Raw genomic sequence first — 18509 nt, forward strand, 5'->3', positions numbered from 1 at the left:
CTCGCCGAGCCACAAACCGAGCCAAGGTGGCCACTTAAGGACAGACACGAAAGCCGTGAGCTAGCCGGCGGCCTCCCCAATACCCAGGGCAGGAGCACAAGGTGGCAGAGAAGGGGCGGCTACTGGGAGTCCGGGGGCCCAAAGCCTGGGCCAGAGCTCAGCCAGCGGCTCCTGGAGGGACCACAGGCAGGGGGCTCAAACAGCCCTCGGGGCCCAGCTCAGCAGCAAAGGATGGGGCACAAAGCACTCACACTCTCCCTGTCTCTGTCCCTGTCTCTGTGTCTGTGTGTCTGTCTCTGTGTCTCTGTCTCTCTCTTTCAGTCTCTGTGTATACGTATGTATGTATGTCTATGTCTCTGTCTCTGTGTGTGTGTGTCTCTCTCTGTCTCTGTCTCTTTCTCTGTTTCTCTCTCTCCTCCTCCCCCACCTCTCTTCCCCTCCCCCCGTCTCTCTCTGAAAAGGTGACCCAATCCAGGCCCTTGCCTAGAATCAAGGCTGCCTCTAACTCCTGGGAAGCCCAGCCCCTCTCCACCTTGGGGATGTGCCCTTGCTGCTACCAGTGCAGCCCCCTTGCTGCAGCTGAAGCCTGTTTCTTTATATTTTTGCTTGAGAAACGGATTATTTGCTCAGCTTTTATGTGGCCCTCCGAAGCATTCCAAGGGTCTCCCTCACAACAAGTCTGTGAAGCAGGACAAGTGCTAGATTCCCATTTTACAGATGGAGAAACTTAGGTTAAGAGAGATGAAGCAGGTGCTCAGGGCCACAAAGCTCTCAGTGGCGGAGCTGGGTCAAACCCGAGCCACCAGCCCGAGCCGCCTCCACCGCCATGTTCTGCTGCCCCTGGAAAGCTCGTAAAGCAATCCAAGAGTCGTTCTCCACATGGCAGACAGAGACAGAAGGTCTGGTTTCCCAGACAGCTGAGTTTAAGGACAGCGTTACACTTATAAGAGCAGCAATGGGCGCACATTATCAGCGTGAGTCCCTCTAGGAACGGTGTCTCTGCCAATGGTGTGCTCCCCAGGAACGGAACCGGGGAAGAGCCGTGACCCAACGCGCTGGTATTTGATCCTTGCACACAACTGTTTACATTTACGCATGTGCTTGTTGTTTTCCCTGATAGAATGTAAGCTTACAGAGGGCAGGGACCATCATGTTTCTGTCATTGTATATATTGGGCACTCAATAAATGCTGGTTCAACCGTGAACAAAAATGTCAACACTCATTAGGCACCATGTACTCTAAGCACTGTTCTAGGCACTGAAAGGAAGAGATGAAATCCAGCTCTGACCCTCAAAGAACTTCTCCTCTAAGTGGGGAGGGGACACATATTAAAGCACGCATATGAACAAATCTAATTCAAAGCAAAATGCGATAAGTACAAAGGGACTGAAGAAATGTGAAGAGGAGGCTCTGAGAAGTCTTCAAGAAAGAGTGGGAGCTGATCTGAACTCTGAAAAAAGGGAAAGATTTCAGAAGGCTGAAAGAGTCTCAGCCAAGGCGTGGAGGCCGGGAAGGCAAAAGGGGCTGGACAGAATCTCGCCTGACTGTGACAGAGAGAACATGGAGAGGAGCCATCCAGGACCCAGCGAGGAATTGGGGCACCCCATTTATTAAGTATTGTGATCTGGGCTAAGTGAACTTGGGGGGCAGTACAGTGGGCCTGGGAGGAGGAGCCAGATGGTCAGGGGGCTCTGTATTGGACTTTTTGGCCTGGAGGCCAATGAGGTAAGAGCAACTCCCCCTCCCCAAGAGATGCCTCATTACCAAAGTAAGCCCAGGTCCTGGAAGGTTAGGAAAGGGAAAAAAGCAAGGAGAGGAAGAGGGAAAGGAGGAAAAGAAGAAGGAAGAGAAGGGAGAGAAAAGAAAGGAAAAAGGAGAGAAAAGAAGGGATAGGAGAAGGGAGAAGAAGAGAAGAAGGGACAGGAGAAGAGAGAAAGAAGGGAGAAGAGGATGGAAAGGAGGAGAGACAACAGTGGCAGCTCCATGAGGCTGCCATTTTTATGGGCCAACACTGTATTGACTCCTCGATCCCTTTTCTAGTTCCCTCATTTCCCAGTTCAAAGCCTACGATTATACCACGCTATCTGAAGTTCCCACCAGCTCTCTGGCCATACCTCCTCCACGCTGGCATCTCACCCCTCAGTAAAGAAGAGTATCATCGGCAAATCTGCAATTTCTCCTTTTCCAGATCACAATAAAGTCAACCCCAGCAACAATCCCAGGGAGGGTCACTTTTCTCAGCAAAATCATGATCCAAGTCAATTCTGATAGACTTGGGATGGAAAATGTCAGAGAGAGAATTAAGGAGACGGAATACGGATCAAGCATAGCTTTTTCACCTTTTTTGTTTGCTTTCTTTTTCTTTCTCGTGGTTTCTTCCCTTTTGTTTTGATTTTTCTTTCACAACATGATATGGAAATGGGTTTGAAATGACAACATGTATAATCTATATCAGATTGCTTGCTGTGTTGGGGAGTGGGGTGGCAAGGGAGGGAGAAGGAAAAAATTTGGAAAACAAAATCTTACAAAAATGAAGGCTGAAAACTATCTTTACGTGTAATTGGAAAAATAAAATACTATTGAGAAAGCAATGTTTATCCATTCTGAAAAGAATTCAATTTAGCTGGTTTTAAGCACAATTGCATGTTTTTTTAATCCAGAAAATAAATCTTGCTGCATCAGTTTGCATCCTTTGGCCATGAAATCACCATCTTCTTAAGGGAAATAATGAGGATCTTTGCCATGTTTTTTATCAAGGCCTACGCAGCTTGATGAATTCAGATTCACAGTTGGGCACTTGACAAGAAAGTCACTCCTTTAATCCTATTCATTGATTTCAATACGTAACCATCTTCAGAAAGAAGAAAATCATAATTTACCGAAACCTCTGACTGCCTTGGGAGGCCGAGGGAGAGACGTCAGGCGCAGGATTCTTCGCGTGGCATCGGCTCACAGTGGTGGGTAGCTGTCGTCTCCGATGAAAGATTGATCATCCTGCTCGGAGCATATGGTTAGTTGCCAGCTGCCACCACAAGATGCAGAAGAAAATGCTGAAATTAGTTCCACCGCTGAAGTATGAAGCCATGCAATCTCTCAGCGTTTCCAATGCATGCAGATAATACAAGTGCAGGAGAAGCCATGGGGCTGGGGAAGGCCCCTCAGCTTGGGAAGGGAGGCCTTGTGGTGGGAGCCGCAGACGAGTCTCAGGGGGTGAAAGCAGCCCCCACCAGGGCTAACGCCACACTCGTTCTAACAGGCGTGTGCACTGACGAACACGGCAGACTTGAGTTTTTTATATCTGTACACCTGCCTTAATAACAAGTTAAAAGAAAAAAGGGGAAAGGAGGAAGATTTTTGTTTCATTCTTAAATGATGTTTTTTAACAAAAAGTGGGAAAAGAAATCTGAGTGAAATCAGAATTGCAATCAACTAACAAGGGAGCATTTGTGTTTCATCAACTTGAAATTACAGCCTGCTGAAATCCTATATGCAAACACACCTAGACACACGTGCCCAGGGACCAGGATGGAGAGGCCTGGGCGTTGGGCTAAAGCTATTCTCCAAACGAAAGGGCAGCCGAGCAACTGGGAGGGAAAAATTTGGGCTTCGTCAATCCTGATTTGAGCTATTAAAAACATGTATCGCCTCCCCCCCATACACAAATATGATGGGTAAGTGTCAAGAAAACTTCTGCTCAGGAGTATTAAAAATCCCATCACATCATCTACCAGAAACATTTGATTTCCCAAGTCCCTGCCCTTTAAACTCCATTGTACAATTATCAGCCAGACGGTCCCACCATCCATGTTGGACGGGCATTGCACAGAGACGATAGGCTGGGCCCAGGGGAACAGAAGAAAAGGGTCAAACTTGACAACCGCTTATGGGAAACTGGACAGTGCTGGTTATGACCTCAAACTTCTTGGGGAAATGGATGCAATATGATTTTGGGGTCCCCTGGTTTTGGGGGGGAGGCTTCTGTTCTGGCAATAAGTCAATGATTCTAGATTTTCTATCTCAGGGAACTACCATGGCCAATCTGTCTGATTCTGAATAGACTATTTCTTTTTTTTTTATTAATAACTTTTTATTGATAGAACGCATGCCAGGGTAATTTTTTACAGCATTATCCCTTGCACTCACTGTTCCGATTTTTCCCCTCCCTCCCTCCATCCCTTCCCCCAGATGGCAAGCAGTCCTTTACATGTTGAATAGGTTACAATATATCCTAGATACAATATATGTTTGCAGAACCGAACAGTTCTCTTGTTGCACAGGGAGAATTGAATTCAGAAGGTAGAAATAACCTGGGAAGAAAAACATAAATGCAAGCAGTTTATATTCATCTCCCAGTGTTCTTTCTTTGGGTGTAGCTGCTTCTGTCCATCTTTGATCAATTAAAGCTCTCTTTATCAAAGAGATCCACTTCCATCAGAATATATCCTCATACAGTATCGTTGTTGAGGTATATAATGATCTCCTGGTTCTGCTCATTTCACTTAGCATCAGTTCATGTAAGTCTCACCAGTCCTCTCTGTCTGAATAGACTATTTCTTCTGGAGTCTACTCCCTAGCCCTATCCTTGGGCCACAGAATTAACAGGCCAATAGTAGAAGGCTGGATAAAGTTGTCCTCTGCCCCTTAGCACTCTGCTTTTTCCCTCCTGGAACCTAGCCCACTGTTCTCAGCATCACTCACCTTGGAGACTAGGACTGCAAATTCTTTCACCATATTTGCGACACAACCTGGGAACCCCCAAACGTTGTTAGGGTGTCTTATCCCTCTACAAAAACAAGGTCCACCTTTCACAAGATGGTGAATGCCACAAATCATGGAATGGTGTGATCTCCACTAAATAACACTGCACATTTCCCAAAGGACAAGGGAAAGGAACACGCTGGGGCCAGTCAGCGGCACTACGTTAAGGACGAAGGATTGTGGAGGAGGCAAAAGGGTGGTTGGTCAGAAGGAAGGCCCATTCCTCAGGGATGGCCTCCTTGCTCCACTGGTGTCTGGGCAACATCGCCAGAGCAAGATGCAGCCCCTGGCATACTGGGCATGGCCCCACACTCACAGAGGGCCACAGGAGGGAGAGCCCCAACACCTATGAGTTCATAGATCCACCCAAAAAATCAAATATCCAATCCCAAGTTCCATGGCAGGAGAACATGTTTCCAAGAGGAGTGACACTGTCGGTGAGAATGGAAGCAAATGATGCTAATGGAGTAGGCCAGTCAATGATCAAAGAAAGCTGAGAATCTGAAATCCTGGGTCCCACTCCTTCCCCTGAGGGGGGTGAAACTCTTAAGAAGTGAATACAAGTTTAAGAAAGTCTTAAAAATTATTAGTCATCAGTGATGGTCAGTAATTATTTGTCCGGGGTTACAAAGCACAAATTTCATTTATATAACAGCAAAATTCCACCATGAAGCAATAGCTATTTCAGATTTAATTATATTACAGTGGGCAAGGAACTGCTGGTGTTTGTGTCCAAATCGAAATGAATCCATTAAGAACCCCTGAGAAATATCTATTAGATAACATAGGATAGAGAGCTGAAAGAAACCTCAGAGATCACCAGCTCCAAAATGCTCAACTTACAGATGAGGAAACTGAGGTAATGTCACAAAGCAAGAGTCTTGATAGATAACTAACCAGTGCTCCTCACTTGAATCAGGCCCTTGATAAATAAATAACCAGTGCTCCTCACTTGATCAGGCCCTTAATAGGTAATTAAGCAGTGCTCCTCACTTGAATCAGGTGCTCCCAGACCTGTAGCTTTCATCCTCCAGTCTGGAGTCCTCGTATTTCCCAGCAGAAAGGCCTCGACACAGTCGCCCTCCAGCCCTCCAGCCCTCTCAGGACTAGGCCTGGGGCTGCCCGAGGCCGGGCTTACCTTCACCTCGATGAAGTCCGGCTCCCCCAGCGACACCAGCTCTGCATAAGCTTGGAGCTCCTCCACGTTCCAAGCCTTCACCAGGGTCAGGCGATACACGGTACGTTGTTGCTGAAACAGAGAGAAGGCCGGCTCAGCACAGGGAAAGGTCCCAGAAAGCTGGCCCCTGGACAGGGCCACCAAACCCCCTCAGACTACAGAGGCTCCCCCAGAGAAAAATCCAAAGTGCAGGGGGGCCGGCAGAGCCGCAGCTGAGAGCAGTGAAGCCCCCAACACCATTCTCAAGACGACTCCATGAGTGGGATCCAGCGGGCAGCGAGAGCAGATGGGTAAGGGGACCCAGGCAGGGCGAGGGCCTTGGTCCTGAAGCGAGACTCAAATCTCACTCTCAGGCTCCATCCAAGGCTCCTTCCCTCTCGACAGAAGGAACAACCCACCAGCGCTGGTTCTGCTTGGTGTCAGCCTGGGGAAGCCAAGGGACCCTTCTCACAATAATGGATTTAAATGCACAAAAAAGAATATACATAGGATGCAAAAGGAAGGCAATTATACACAAGTATTTCCATATTCAGTGTTATAATATATAAACATTTGCATATCAAATAGAAAACATTTTAATAAGATAATATTGTTATTTATAACAAAACATTATGTGACATGTCTTATAATTTATAATATGAACTTTTAAAAAAGAAGTTCATAGACTCTAGGATAAGAAGCCTCACTGTACTATATGGTTCTTGTTTGGAAACTTAAAATGCTCATTTCTGAATCTCCCCCTTCCTTCAGGCAGATGACCCTGTGGTATTATTGCAGTCTCCCTTTCTAGTAATGAACCTCCAGTGACTCAAGTGTTTCAAATGAAAGCTCTGAATTTCCTTCTTGTCCCACCCTGCCAAACCCTCTGAGAAAAGAGAATGAAAAGAGCCCTGCGAAATCCCACTTCCCATCCAGCGCTCCAGCCCCCAGGCATATGGACCTGCTCCAAATCACATGGTCTCCACTTGATGAGGACCAACCTCTCCATTGCTGGACTGCTCTCAAGGGGAGGACGCTGCTCCGGGGGCAGCACTGGAATCTGCACCCCAGTTTCACCTCCTCAGGCCAAATAGAATTAACTATTAACTATTGACTAGAATTCCCTTGCCGGCTTCTGACACTGGCTAAATGGATGTTCTATGATTTAAATGCTCTAATAGTAAAATCAGTTCAAAATCTAAAATAAGCCAAAGGGCAGGTAATTTAGTGAGACTTTAAATTGTCAATAATAATAAGCCTAACCCATCTACACAGCAGGCTTACAAATATCTGAAGATGAAGACCAAGTTCTATCATGTATTGTCTTCTCCAGGCCAATCATTTCCAGTTCCTTCAAAGTGTCCCTGAGGGAACAGCTCTGAGGTCCTTTACCATCTTGGTCATCCTTTTTTGGATATTCTCCTGCTTAATTTCTAAAAGATCCTTCCTGTGTGGCTCTTTTCATCAGAGAGGTGATTCAGGCCAGTTCCAATGGTCTTGTGATGAAGAGAGCCATCTGCAACCGGAGAGAGGACTATGGGGACTGAGGGTAGATCACAAAATAATATTTTCACTTTTTTTCTTGTTTGCTTGCTTTTTGTTTTCTTTCTCATTTTTTAAAAAATTTTAAAAATTCCTAAATTATGGTGCTCAGAACTAGTAGTAGAAAGAACACTGGATCTTAAGGTCAGCAGACCGCAGGTTTAGGCCCCAGTTCTTACTGGGCAACACTAGCCAAGTCACTCACCCTAGGTCTCATTTTCTTCATCTGTAAAATGAGATAACAACTGTAATTCCACCTATTTCACAAGGCTGTTGTGAGGAGAGCACGTTGTAAACTAGCATTTCCATGAATGTGCCTTGGCGCTGCAATGCTGGCAATCAAAAAATCTAATGAGATTTTCAGATTCATTGATAGAAATGCAGTGCACAGAATGGGAGAAGTGAGAAAGCCCTAATCAGGTCACATTCTGAGGAATGCAAATTATGGTGGCTCCCTTCTCTATGGTGTTTTCAAAGTTGACAAAATAAGCGACCAAAACACACAAAATAAACCTCTCCAGTTAGTGGGAAGAAGGGGGACCGTGGGCCCAATCTACTGAAAGCAACTGGAGAAACGGGGAGTCTTAGAATGAGTAAGGCAGAAAATCTACTGGGCACCAAGAAATGATAAAAATGACTCCAAAAAGAAACTCTCTAAAATATCTTTTAGGAGGAATTTTACAACATTGGAAAATAAGCTTTTAAGATGGAACGCCCACCATCTGCAAGGCTGGGGGGGAGTGGAGGGGAGATGGAGGGGGTGAAAAGGAGAGGGCTAGAGGAGGTAGAAATTGTGCTCATCCATCACTCACAGTCGCTGCTGAATCTCACCAGCACCTCAGGATCCAAACATCTGCGACTCGACCAAGGAGCCCTCCCCGGCTCCTTTCTTCCAGGCAGGCTGCAGCACTTACCCAGAACACCAGATTTTCCCAGACCACCAGTATGCCTAATTACTGCTTTCCTTTTCACGATCTACATTTCATTCACCCATAATCTAAAATAAATAAAGGAAGTGATGGAATACAACTACTTTCTTCACTTTGTGACAAACTGGCTGAATAAGAACTTAAGATTTTTGGAATCCCAAAGACAGTAACTATTGGTAGAAAGAGAACCCTGAACCGTGGCCTTCACGCAGATTCCCAAATCTAGGAAGGCCAAGAACGCACTTGTAGTTGGGGCTGAGCCACGTTCCCTCCTCCTCTGTAACATCTCCTGAGCAAAGTGGACCACCTCTCTGAAAGCAGTTCCTCGATTAATAACGATGATGATGATTCACTATAATAATAGCTCACATAGCACTTATGGTATGACAGATGCTTTTCCCACAACCACCTCAAGAATAGCTGCTGACCATTAGAAGTCCTTTCTAAAGCACTTTCCTGACAGGAATTTAATTTTAAATTAAGTGGCCCCTCAGAACCTGAATCCAAACCCACTAGCTCACAGCTCACTGTTCTTTCTCACTAACCTATTTTACCTACAGGATACTCCAATGCTTTTCCAGGATACTTCAAGTGGGGCAGACAGCAGCAATGTTTCTAATAAAGGATGGCAGGGAACTGTTTTGAAAACGCAATGAGTCAGGCAAGGATCCCATTTCATTGGTCCACAGGTTTATGTTTTCTCCTGTCATTATAAACAAGCTTAGTATTTTAACTCAGGAAACTCCAGAAAGTCCCTGAGAATTAATTGAAAACCTCTGTGACCTCTAAGAATCACTTAGCTATATAGCCACAGCACATCCTGTCAAAATGCTTCTACAGGAAGCCTTGGAGATGAAATGAGGTCATGGAGAAGCTCAAAAGATGCCTCTTTAAACAAAGACAGGATTCCTAGGACACTAAGGGAAATTCCTGAATAATAAAGGTGAATGTTTGAACAAATATGGGTTGACTGAAGAGTTTCTGGGGAAAATGAGAGGTAATTTAGAAAGGCAGGCTTATTAGTGACTATGATTAGGGTATGTATATGAAGGACAGTACATGTTTAAAACAAATGTTTCTAAAGTATTTCTCTTAAAAACTCGAGTCCCACTTAGCAACTATCTAATCTTAACTTCAATTTGTTTTGTTTTAAAAAAGGAGAAAATTTTTTAGTAAATTCTGAGTTTAGGACAAGTTAATGAACCTATATGTCTGCTTAACTATTGACTAGAATTCCCTTGCCGGCTTCTGACACTGGCTAAATGGATGCTCTCTATGATTTAAATGCTCTAGTAGTAAAATGGATTCAGGATCTAAAATAAGCCCAAGATCAGAAAATTTAGTGAAACTTAAAATGTATAATCAATAAACAAGTTCTAAGGTAAAAAAAAAAAAATTACTTAGGAAACAAATGGCTAGAGTTGGGAGAAAGGAGATATTGGAGAAAAGTCAACTGTATTTTTCAGAATTTCATTTCAGAACAGTTTTTCCAAAATAATGAAGAAATGATATGGACATAATTATGTGGTTAATTACAACAGAACCAATTAAAAATATTTTAAGAATGCCTACTTTGTGCAAAGCATTGTGGGGAGGGGGGGAGAGGGGGAAGGGAAGAATGTTACAGGATGCTGCACTCACATCCTTTCCAATCTTATTGGTGAGAAAGAAATCAGATCCACAAAACAACTAGAGAAGAATCCACAGCAAGACAAGGACCAAGCAACCGTGGCTGAGACACAAACTCAAAGAAAGCAAACACTCACATGGGACAGAAAAGTCCCAGAAGGACTATTCCCAGAGGTGCCAAGGAAGACTTGGAGGGGAGATAGCTAGAGAAAACTCCTGGAGGAGAGGCCATTTCGGGAAGAAAGGAACGCAAGGAGGCCCAAACAGGATAATGGCAAGAACAAATGAAAGGAGGGGAAAGTGGGAAACACCTGTCCATCATTCTAACTGAACACTGCAGTCACCTGGTAAATCAACTCAGAGGTGTCAAAGCTGACAAATATACGGGATAAGATTTACAAGAGGGAGCAAATCCAACAGACAGTTGTTACACACACCACAGACTGATGCAGGAACGCCACAAGAGAAAAATGCAAAATATTAACAGTCTATGCCCATCAACTGTCATCAGCAAGGAAGAGAACTTTATTGTTTGGCTTCCCACACTAATAATAATAAAGGTGACGTACTCTTTCTGCTCGGTAAATATTCAATGATCCTAAAGATGATATGACATTATAAGTAGAACCACAGAGTATATCAAGTATGAAAGATGCCTTGATGTCTAAAATTTTCAAATTTTTATTGAGCACCTCTAGAAAAAGCTTTAAAAGTTTAACTCTTTCATTTATAACTTTTTTATTGAACATCTCTAGAAAGTCCCCTTGTCTCTTTCGTCAAAGTATGGGTCCTGAAGATGCCAAGTGTCCGCTCTCTTCTCTGCCAATGATAAATGGGGTCACAGCTATTTCAAGAGATAAAAAGGGATGAAGATAATGACAAATCTAAAAGAAAAATAGGCAAGTAATTTCAAAAAACTCATCAGGCTCTCACCAAAATATAGAGGAGGGGGGGAAATGATTCACTTTGAAATAAAAGGCCATAAATGCTTTTAAAAACAAAATATATTTAGGTAATGAAATCATTTCAATCTGCACAGCTAATCCTGGGATCAACAGTTGTGAATACAAGAAAGAAGGTGAACCAGATTGACTATATATACTGAGGCAGAGAGGGCAGCACCATGGACAGAACAGAGGAGTTGGGAGACCACAGTGGGAATCTTCTCAGATTGCGCCTGGGCTGGGAGATGCTGGATGAATCACTTAATCTCTCTTTACCTATTCTCTTCATCTGTAAAATGGGGATAATAACCCTCAGGGCCATTGTGAGGATCAAGTAAGTTAACATATAGAAAGCATTCTACAAACTTTAAAGTGCTCTACAAATAATAACTATCAATGTTAATAGTAATAATAACAAGAGAATTTTATTAACGATGTCAGCTATAAAAATCATTTCTGAAGGAGAATGCACCCGGCACTGCTACTTTTCTCTTCTCTAAGAGGACCCAAATGCTGTAGAATGAGTCTTAGTTTTTGAAGATACTATTCTTGGCAATAGGAAAACTGACATGGATGTCTATAAACATGCATTTCTGGCAGAAATTAGGCATGGACCCACACTTAACACCGTATACAAGATAAGATCAAAATGGGTACATCTCATGAAGAGACAAAGGAAACCTATTATATGAGAGAAAGAGTGGAGGGGGATGAATATAGTGGGTATCTTACTGCCTTCAGAATTGGCTTTAAGAGAAAAATTTTAGACATATTCAACATGCATCTCTATCCTGAGCACAATGAGAAAGGTGCTCAGAGCAAGGTGACTCAGTTTCCTCATTAGCTCATTCCTCTGTTGAGCTCCCGGTCTGGTTCATTGACAACAAATTCTCAAGTGCCCAGTGGTTCATTTTTAACTTTGAAGATTACTGTTCTCATTTTTAAGATAACAACAGCTATAAAGATGGAGTAATGGCCCAACTCCTTTACCGACTAACCTGCCATATATCCTTGATCACAAGGCTACTTCCCATTCCAGTTTACCTGTACATAAATGGGGTTGTAAACCATTTCACGAGACAACCATGACATGTGGAGAATTCTCATAAATGGATTGTCTCTTGACAACCACAGAAGAAAAGCATACAGCTTGCACACAAGCCATGCATTTCCAAAGCATGGATCTTAATCAATAAAATAAAAAAATCACAGAACCCTTTGTGCAGGGAAAAAGTTCCCCCTACTCCAACAGAGGGTCATAACCATCAAGACAGGAGTTGACAGGAAAGAGAAAAACATCTGCTGTGGACATTTTTTTCCCAACAAATACATCTCAAACTAAAGACTAATAATCTTTAAACTGAATTAACTCTAATGATCACTCTTCCCTAAGGAATATAGCCTCAAACCAATGTGCAAAGCTGTGGTTTTCTGTGAGAATAATTACTTAGCACTTAATTCTTAGAGTAAATTTAGCTTCAAAGTACTTACAAATATCAATTAATTAATTTTCACAACAACTTTGTGGAAGAAATATGTGCCCGATATAAATTGGGGAAGCGGGTACAAAAGCACTTGCAGTGAAACAAAGGGATTTGCTGTGAACGTGGAAGTCTGGGCGTTCAGGAAATTCTGACTCCATCACCCTTCAGAGTTGCCTTGCTGATACAATGGCTCACTGGTGTTCTCTAGACCACTTCCCACTGTTCTCCCAATTCCAACCAGTTCCAATTCTTTACATCTGTGTGCATCACCTCCCATTTCCTATTGCAGGAGCTGACAATCTTTTGGAGGAATGAAATGTCAAAAACAACATTTTATATAGTCTCTTACCCTCTCTGAGCCTGTTTCCTTGTGTATTAAAGGGAGGGATCAGACAACATGGTTTCTGGAGTCCCTCCCAGCTCTGGCTACATTACCCTAAGGAATTTACCCTTAAATCGAGAGGAAATCCTTTACTTTCCCAAATCTGGAGGAAATCCCTGACTCTCCTTGAGCCTCACTATCCCCATCTTAGAGGAATTAAAAGGGTTAAGATCAGATGGCCTCTGGGGTCCTTTCAAGCTCTAACCTAGGACTCAGAGGATCTGAGAGTACTGAGGGAAACAAAGATCCTTAACAGGTCCCTATCTCCATGGGACACAGAGTCGGGCTCAGCTGCAAGGGCTCCAGGCCTGGGCTTTCTCCCCCCAGGTTCCTGCGTATTCGTTGTTCACCATCATTTGTTCTTTCAGTAAGAGGGAGGCAATCACACTCAGACTCCCGCTTGTCCAGCCAAAAGAGCTGTGGACAAGTGTCCTCGCCTGCCCAGCCCCTCACGATCTCCTCGGCCTGATCAGGACAAGTCCTTTACAATCTGGCTCCCGCCTACTACGCCAACCTTAATTCACACTAATTCCCTTCAAGCAGGCTATGTTCCAGGCAAATTGGATTACTCATTTCTCCATTTTTTCAAGTGCCCTCGCCCATCTCTGCTCCCGCTGTTCCCATGGCCAGGATAGGCACGTGCGCGCACACACACACACACACACTGCCTCCCTTTCTCTCCCACACCAGAGCCCCTTACCAAACAAACCCTCCCTGCTCCTCCAGAATAAGATGAGGTCTCTCCTTTCCAACCTCCCCTTGCCCTCTGTATGGACCTCTCTGGTGCACCCACTGCCTAATTGTGCTGCGGTTAGTGGTCTGCCTGTCTCATCCACCCGGCTAGAAAGAAAACTCCTTCTGGGCAGGGAGTAGGTTCCACTTCCTGCTCTCATCCTCACTGTCTCCCAGTGAATGGCCCTGCAGGACTCTCAGGCAAGGAGTTGGCTCACTCCTGAGCAGATCAGCACTTCTTCCACAGTTTTCAGGCTTAGCTATCTATGGGAAGGTGGAATAACTCACTCAGAGTCTCAGGGTCACTATATGTTGGCGATGGGACCAGATCCCTGACTGTCCAGACTTCTCCATCCACTGCCCCATGCGATGCTTACTAACTCTTTGTTAAACTCAATCTCCCTCCCTGAAAAGCCCCAGGGGCTCCTTCTTGTGCCCGATATGTGAGCAAAGGCAGAGGGAGCTGAGCCCCCAGGTGGTCTCTGCACAGCTATCGACCTTCCCCCTCCCCGGTTCATCATCGAGGAGCCCAATCCAAAAGGGCCTGGTGGGGAAAAAAAAGCAACTTTTCCAAATGGCCCTTCTGTCTAGTGAAAACGAGACTGGATCCTGCTGAGGAGAAGTGCAGAGTGGGGCTCAGGAAGACCTTCTTTTGGGGCTGCTGTGGAGACCCCACTGAGGAGCAACCAGGGGAGTGTCCCACAAACCCCCCGTCAGGGGTGCTTTTAAGGCAATAAGAGGTCATGCAGTGAGGGCCGGTCCCAGGGCTCTTGGTGAGGCTGCCACAGGAACATTTCCCTTCCAAGCAAGGTAATTGGTTTTTCTCAAAAGCAGCCACGTGTGCAGAATGTCAGCAGTCACAGGAGAGAAAGCAAGCAGGGATATTTATATGCAGCACCCCCGTGGCTGGTTTTGCAAGGAAAGCAGACTTCTCTATACTCTCCTCCAATGACTAATGTTTTTTGTTTCTTTTAAATTGTCTCTATTAAAATCTATGGGAAACAAATTAGGTATTGGCAAAGTAGTAATCCAGCCCAGCAAATGAAACCTGAGCTGCCATAAATGCTAAGTTTTAAATTAAAAAAAAAAAATTCCAACCCTAATTGCCGTTGTTTCTCAAGTCAATGAAGTTCTAACAGGAACATTTAACATCCCTACTGAAACTGGAATAATGTGACAAACCATACTCGATTTCTTTTTCGATGGCTTTTGGTTTTCACAATGCAAAACAGGAAATTAAAAGTAATGGGAATGGGGACTGCAGACAAAGTCACGTGCCCCTTATGGGAAGAAAACCCGGGATGGTCCTTAAGGGTTAGGGTCAAGCCGAGAAGAAGTCTGTCAAGGAAAGGGTTGGGAGAGAGACATTTCTGAATAGTAAATGATACTCTGTTTCAAAGCGCAGAACCGGGGACCACAGATGGCTTCGGGAAGCATGCTCCACAGCCGAAGGGGGTGAGGCTCTCACTGTCACGAGGTTATTTCCAGGATAAATAAGAGCACCGGCCCCTCTAGATCTTAACGAAGAGCTGAGGGCAAGGCTGGGGAGCAAGCGCCCACACAGTCAAGCCACCCCATTTGACAGTGTTGGCAAAGCCCTGGCCGACAGGCAGAGAGGGTCAGGATTTCAGGGCTGCACTCTCTCTGGGCTGTAACTCCTGGAATCTGAAGGATGAGCCTTCACTGACAGCTGTCCAGCCTGGAGCTGTATGATCCACCCCCGACACTCTGGGGTCCTCCGGCTGGATACTGGCCATCTCCCGAGATCATATCTGAATCATGGGGTGCCGCTGATTTTGTCTGGGGCTCTCTAAAGAGAGAGCAATGAATGGCTAAGGGGCAGAGAGACATTGGTAGGAGTGATGCCCTCAACATAAAAGAATTTGTCTTTATCTTCTGGGTAAAAGGGAACAGTAGCTATGGCTTTCCTGCTAGTATCTCTGCTTCTGTCCAGCCCTGAGGCAACAAAATGCAGGGTATGGAGCTTTTCAGCTTAAGAGATCCTAGACACCTTTCATTCTTCCTTATATGGCCCAAGTGAAGGTTGTCCAGTTTTTAATTTCCCTACAACATAGTATCAAAAAGGAAAGAATGAACTAATCATACCTTGAAGAAAAAATCTCTCACATCCCAGTGTCTGTAAATGTTTCAGAATTGAATTTGGTTACTTGGCTTTGACGGTGAACGTAAGGAGAAAAAGTGGCGTGAACAGCCTGCCCTCAGCCTTTCCTTCTGCAGGAGGCAAAGATAATCAGCACTTATTCAAAGCAGTGAGGCACTTTTTCCGTGCTACAACAAATGATGGAGACGGCAATAGTCTTTCCCTGAAGAAAAGTGAGCATAAATACATTGCTAACCACAATGGTGGGTCACCCAAAGCTCCAAAACATTGGCCCAGAACTAAACCCTTAAGGGAAATTCAAAATGTTTTAAAATAATTTTTATTAGCTGGTCTATAAAAGAAAGATGAGCAAGCTGATTTTAGAAAGGCCTGGAAAGATTTACATGAACTGATGCTGAGCGAAACAAGCAGAACCACAATAACAGCAACAATGTGCGATGATCGACTGTGAAAACTCAGTTCTTTTCAATGGTTCAGTGATCCCAAGCAATCCCAATAGACTTTGGATAGAAAATGCCATCTGCCTCCAGAAAAAGAAATGGAGATTGACTATAAATCAACACATGCTATATATTCACTTTTTTGTTGTTTTTTTTTTCTCTCTCCCATGGTTTTTCCCTTTTGCTCTGATTTTTCTTTCCCAGTATGATTCATAAAGAAACATATATTGAAAATAAATAAATTTATTAAGAAAAAAAAAAAAAAAAACGATGGCATAAGAAGGTAAAATACAGATTTAGGAGGAGCCCAACAGGGAGGCAGGGAAGGAGGCAAGAGCCCCTTTTTTCTGGAGAGTGCTGCTGAGCACACTCACTGTGTCTGAAACATGTGGCATCACCCCAAAACATTCTGTTCACTCTTACTTGGTACATTGGTCCCGAGTACATCTGGGGCCAATGAAAAGCAAGCTGTCCCTTCTAGCTCTAGAATTCTACAAGCTATGGATCTAACACGGACTAGGACAACCACAAAGGAAATCAAATCCAAAAAAAGATCTTCTGAAACACCAACAGAAGACTGTGTCGAAACCTGAATGAACATATTTGTGTGTGGAGAATGCCCTCCTAGGCAGCCTATCAGCCAGACTATTGAAGGAAATGATTGTTCCTCTATCACTAAAGCACAGGCCAAAGGCCATATTGCTTCTCTGCAACAGATACGAAAGAAAAGAATTCTGGTAAAGAAGTACGCAGCAAAGAGGGGGTCCATGGACAGCAAGAGAGCCCAACTTACCCAGAATGCCGCTCTCCAAATCACAATGTGATCTGGTCTATTTTTTTTTAAAGGAGCCAGGAACAACATCCTGCCAAACAGGACATAAATAGGACAAATACTATGACTGATCAACTGATTCTCCTGAAAGTTCATTTGTACCAATCTGGAAACTCAAGTTTCAAATATTACAATAAATACTCTCTTGCTGGAGCCTAATGTTCAAATGCAAACCTTTTCCACTGCCAGGAAAAAGGAGAAAAAAAAATGTCAAAATGTTCCGAGTGTCTCTGTCTCCCACCCAAACACCCCTGCTCAGCTCTGCAGAAAGGCTGACAAATTGGAAGGTGACTCAGCCAGAGAGGGAGCCTGCTCCCGAGTCTGTCCTACAGAAAGCTCATTAGTGACAATCATGGGCTCCTCTCACTGGGGGCTGACTCACGAAGAAATGAATGGGAGGGGGAAAGGGGCATCAGCTCCTAAGCAGCGGCTCAAAGGTCCCCAACGAAGCAAGTCTCCAATGCGCATTACATAATAACTCTACCAAGGGAACCCTATTCTTTTCTAATTCTTTCCTAACTCAGGGTCTTCTTTTAGATGACAAATCTATACAATTTGGCTTCAATAACTCTGCTCCTCTTTTCTCTAGGAAATTCACCATGGGCTTCAATTTTGCTGTCAGGTGTTCACCATGCCCAATTTATACCAGATGAGACTTCGAAGAATCCAATGAAAAGCTCTAAGTTGCCTTTTTCTTTTTTATCATTTTATTTAATCATCCCTTTATTTATTTATTTATTTTATATTGTTTTTATTCATTTAAAAAATTTTTATTTTATTATTACAATTTTATTTTATTGAGCAAACAAAGATTGCCAAGAAAACGATACTACTGCTCTAAGGTGGAAAAGATCACTTGAAAGAATGTAAAGGAAGGGATCAAAATGATGATGCTCAAGATGCTAAACTGGCTACTTTTCTTCAAAGCTATCAAGCTGATGGCAGGTCAGTAATTTCCATTGTGAGTCAGGAAAATGGATAAACGTTCTTTATATGAAACTTAATAATTAGCTCTGACAGTAAATGTGGTCACTTAAGAGGCAAGAGTGAGGAGATTCCCTTCCTCTCTCCCAAGAACCAATGGGTTCTCTAGCTTAGATCACATCAGTGCTTTCTCTCAAGATGTCACCACCAACAGCAAGAAAGAAGAACATAATTATCATATTCCTTAAAGGTGTTTAATAAGGGCAGGCAAACCAAATGTTAAGGATAAGAAAATATCTCATCAGGAATGGATTGAAAGACAAAGATGACCATTTAAAAAGCTAATCCCAACTCTCATTTCCATGATTTTCTAATTCAGCAACATGTCACAAAGACAGCAAGTGTATCCTTCACTTTTTACGTGGAGGATTGGATCAAGTAGATTTTAAAATGGCTCTATCTAAACAGTACTATATTAATCCCAATTTTTCCAAGGTACCATTGCTGCTAATTGTCGGAATCTTTACAAATTGCTAACTCATTAGAGTTGATCTGATCTTACAAGAAGATGTTTTGGACAAGAACCTGAAACAAGGTACTAAGTAGAACTAATTAGTACAGTGCTTGTGTTTAT

At 43.7% G+C, this 18509-nt stretch overlaps 1 protein-coding gene across 1 annotated transcript in view; it reads right to left on the bottom strand.

Annotated features, from left to right (window-relative positions):
* The window catches only part of LOC127558739 (S-adenosyl-L-methionine-dependent tRNA 4-demethylwyosine synthase TYW1-like), a 214641-nt gene that overhangs the window by 35850 nt on the left and 160282 nt on the right, over positions 1 to 18509 (bottom strand). The window contains exon 14 of the mRNA XM_051992012.1: positions 5898 to 6008. Within this exon, the coding sequence (XP_051847972.1) occupies positions 5898 to 6008 (111 nt within the window). The remainder of the gene's footprint in view (positions 1 to 5897; positions 6009 to 18509) is intronic.

Source organism: Antechinus flavipes, chromosome 4, assembly GCF_016432865.1.
Source record: "Antechinus flavipes isolate AdamAnt ecotype Samford, QLD, Australia chromosome 4, AdamAnt_v2, whole genome shotgun sequence".
Taxonomy (NCBI): domain Eukaryota; kingdom Metazoa; phylum Chordata; class Mammalia; order Dasyuromorphia; family Dasyuridae; genus Antechinus; species Antechinus flavipes.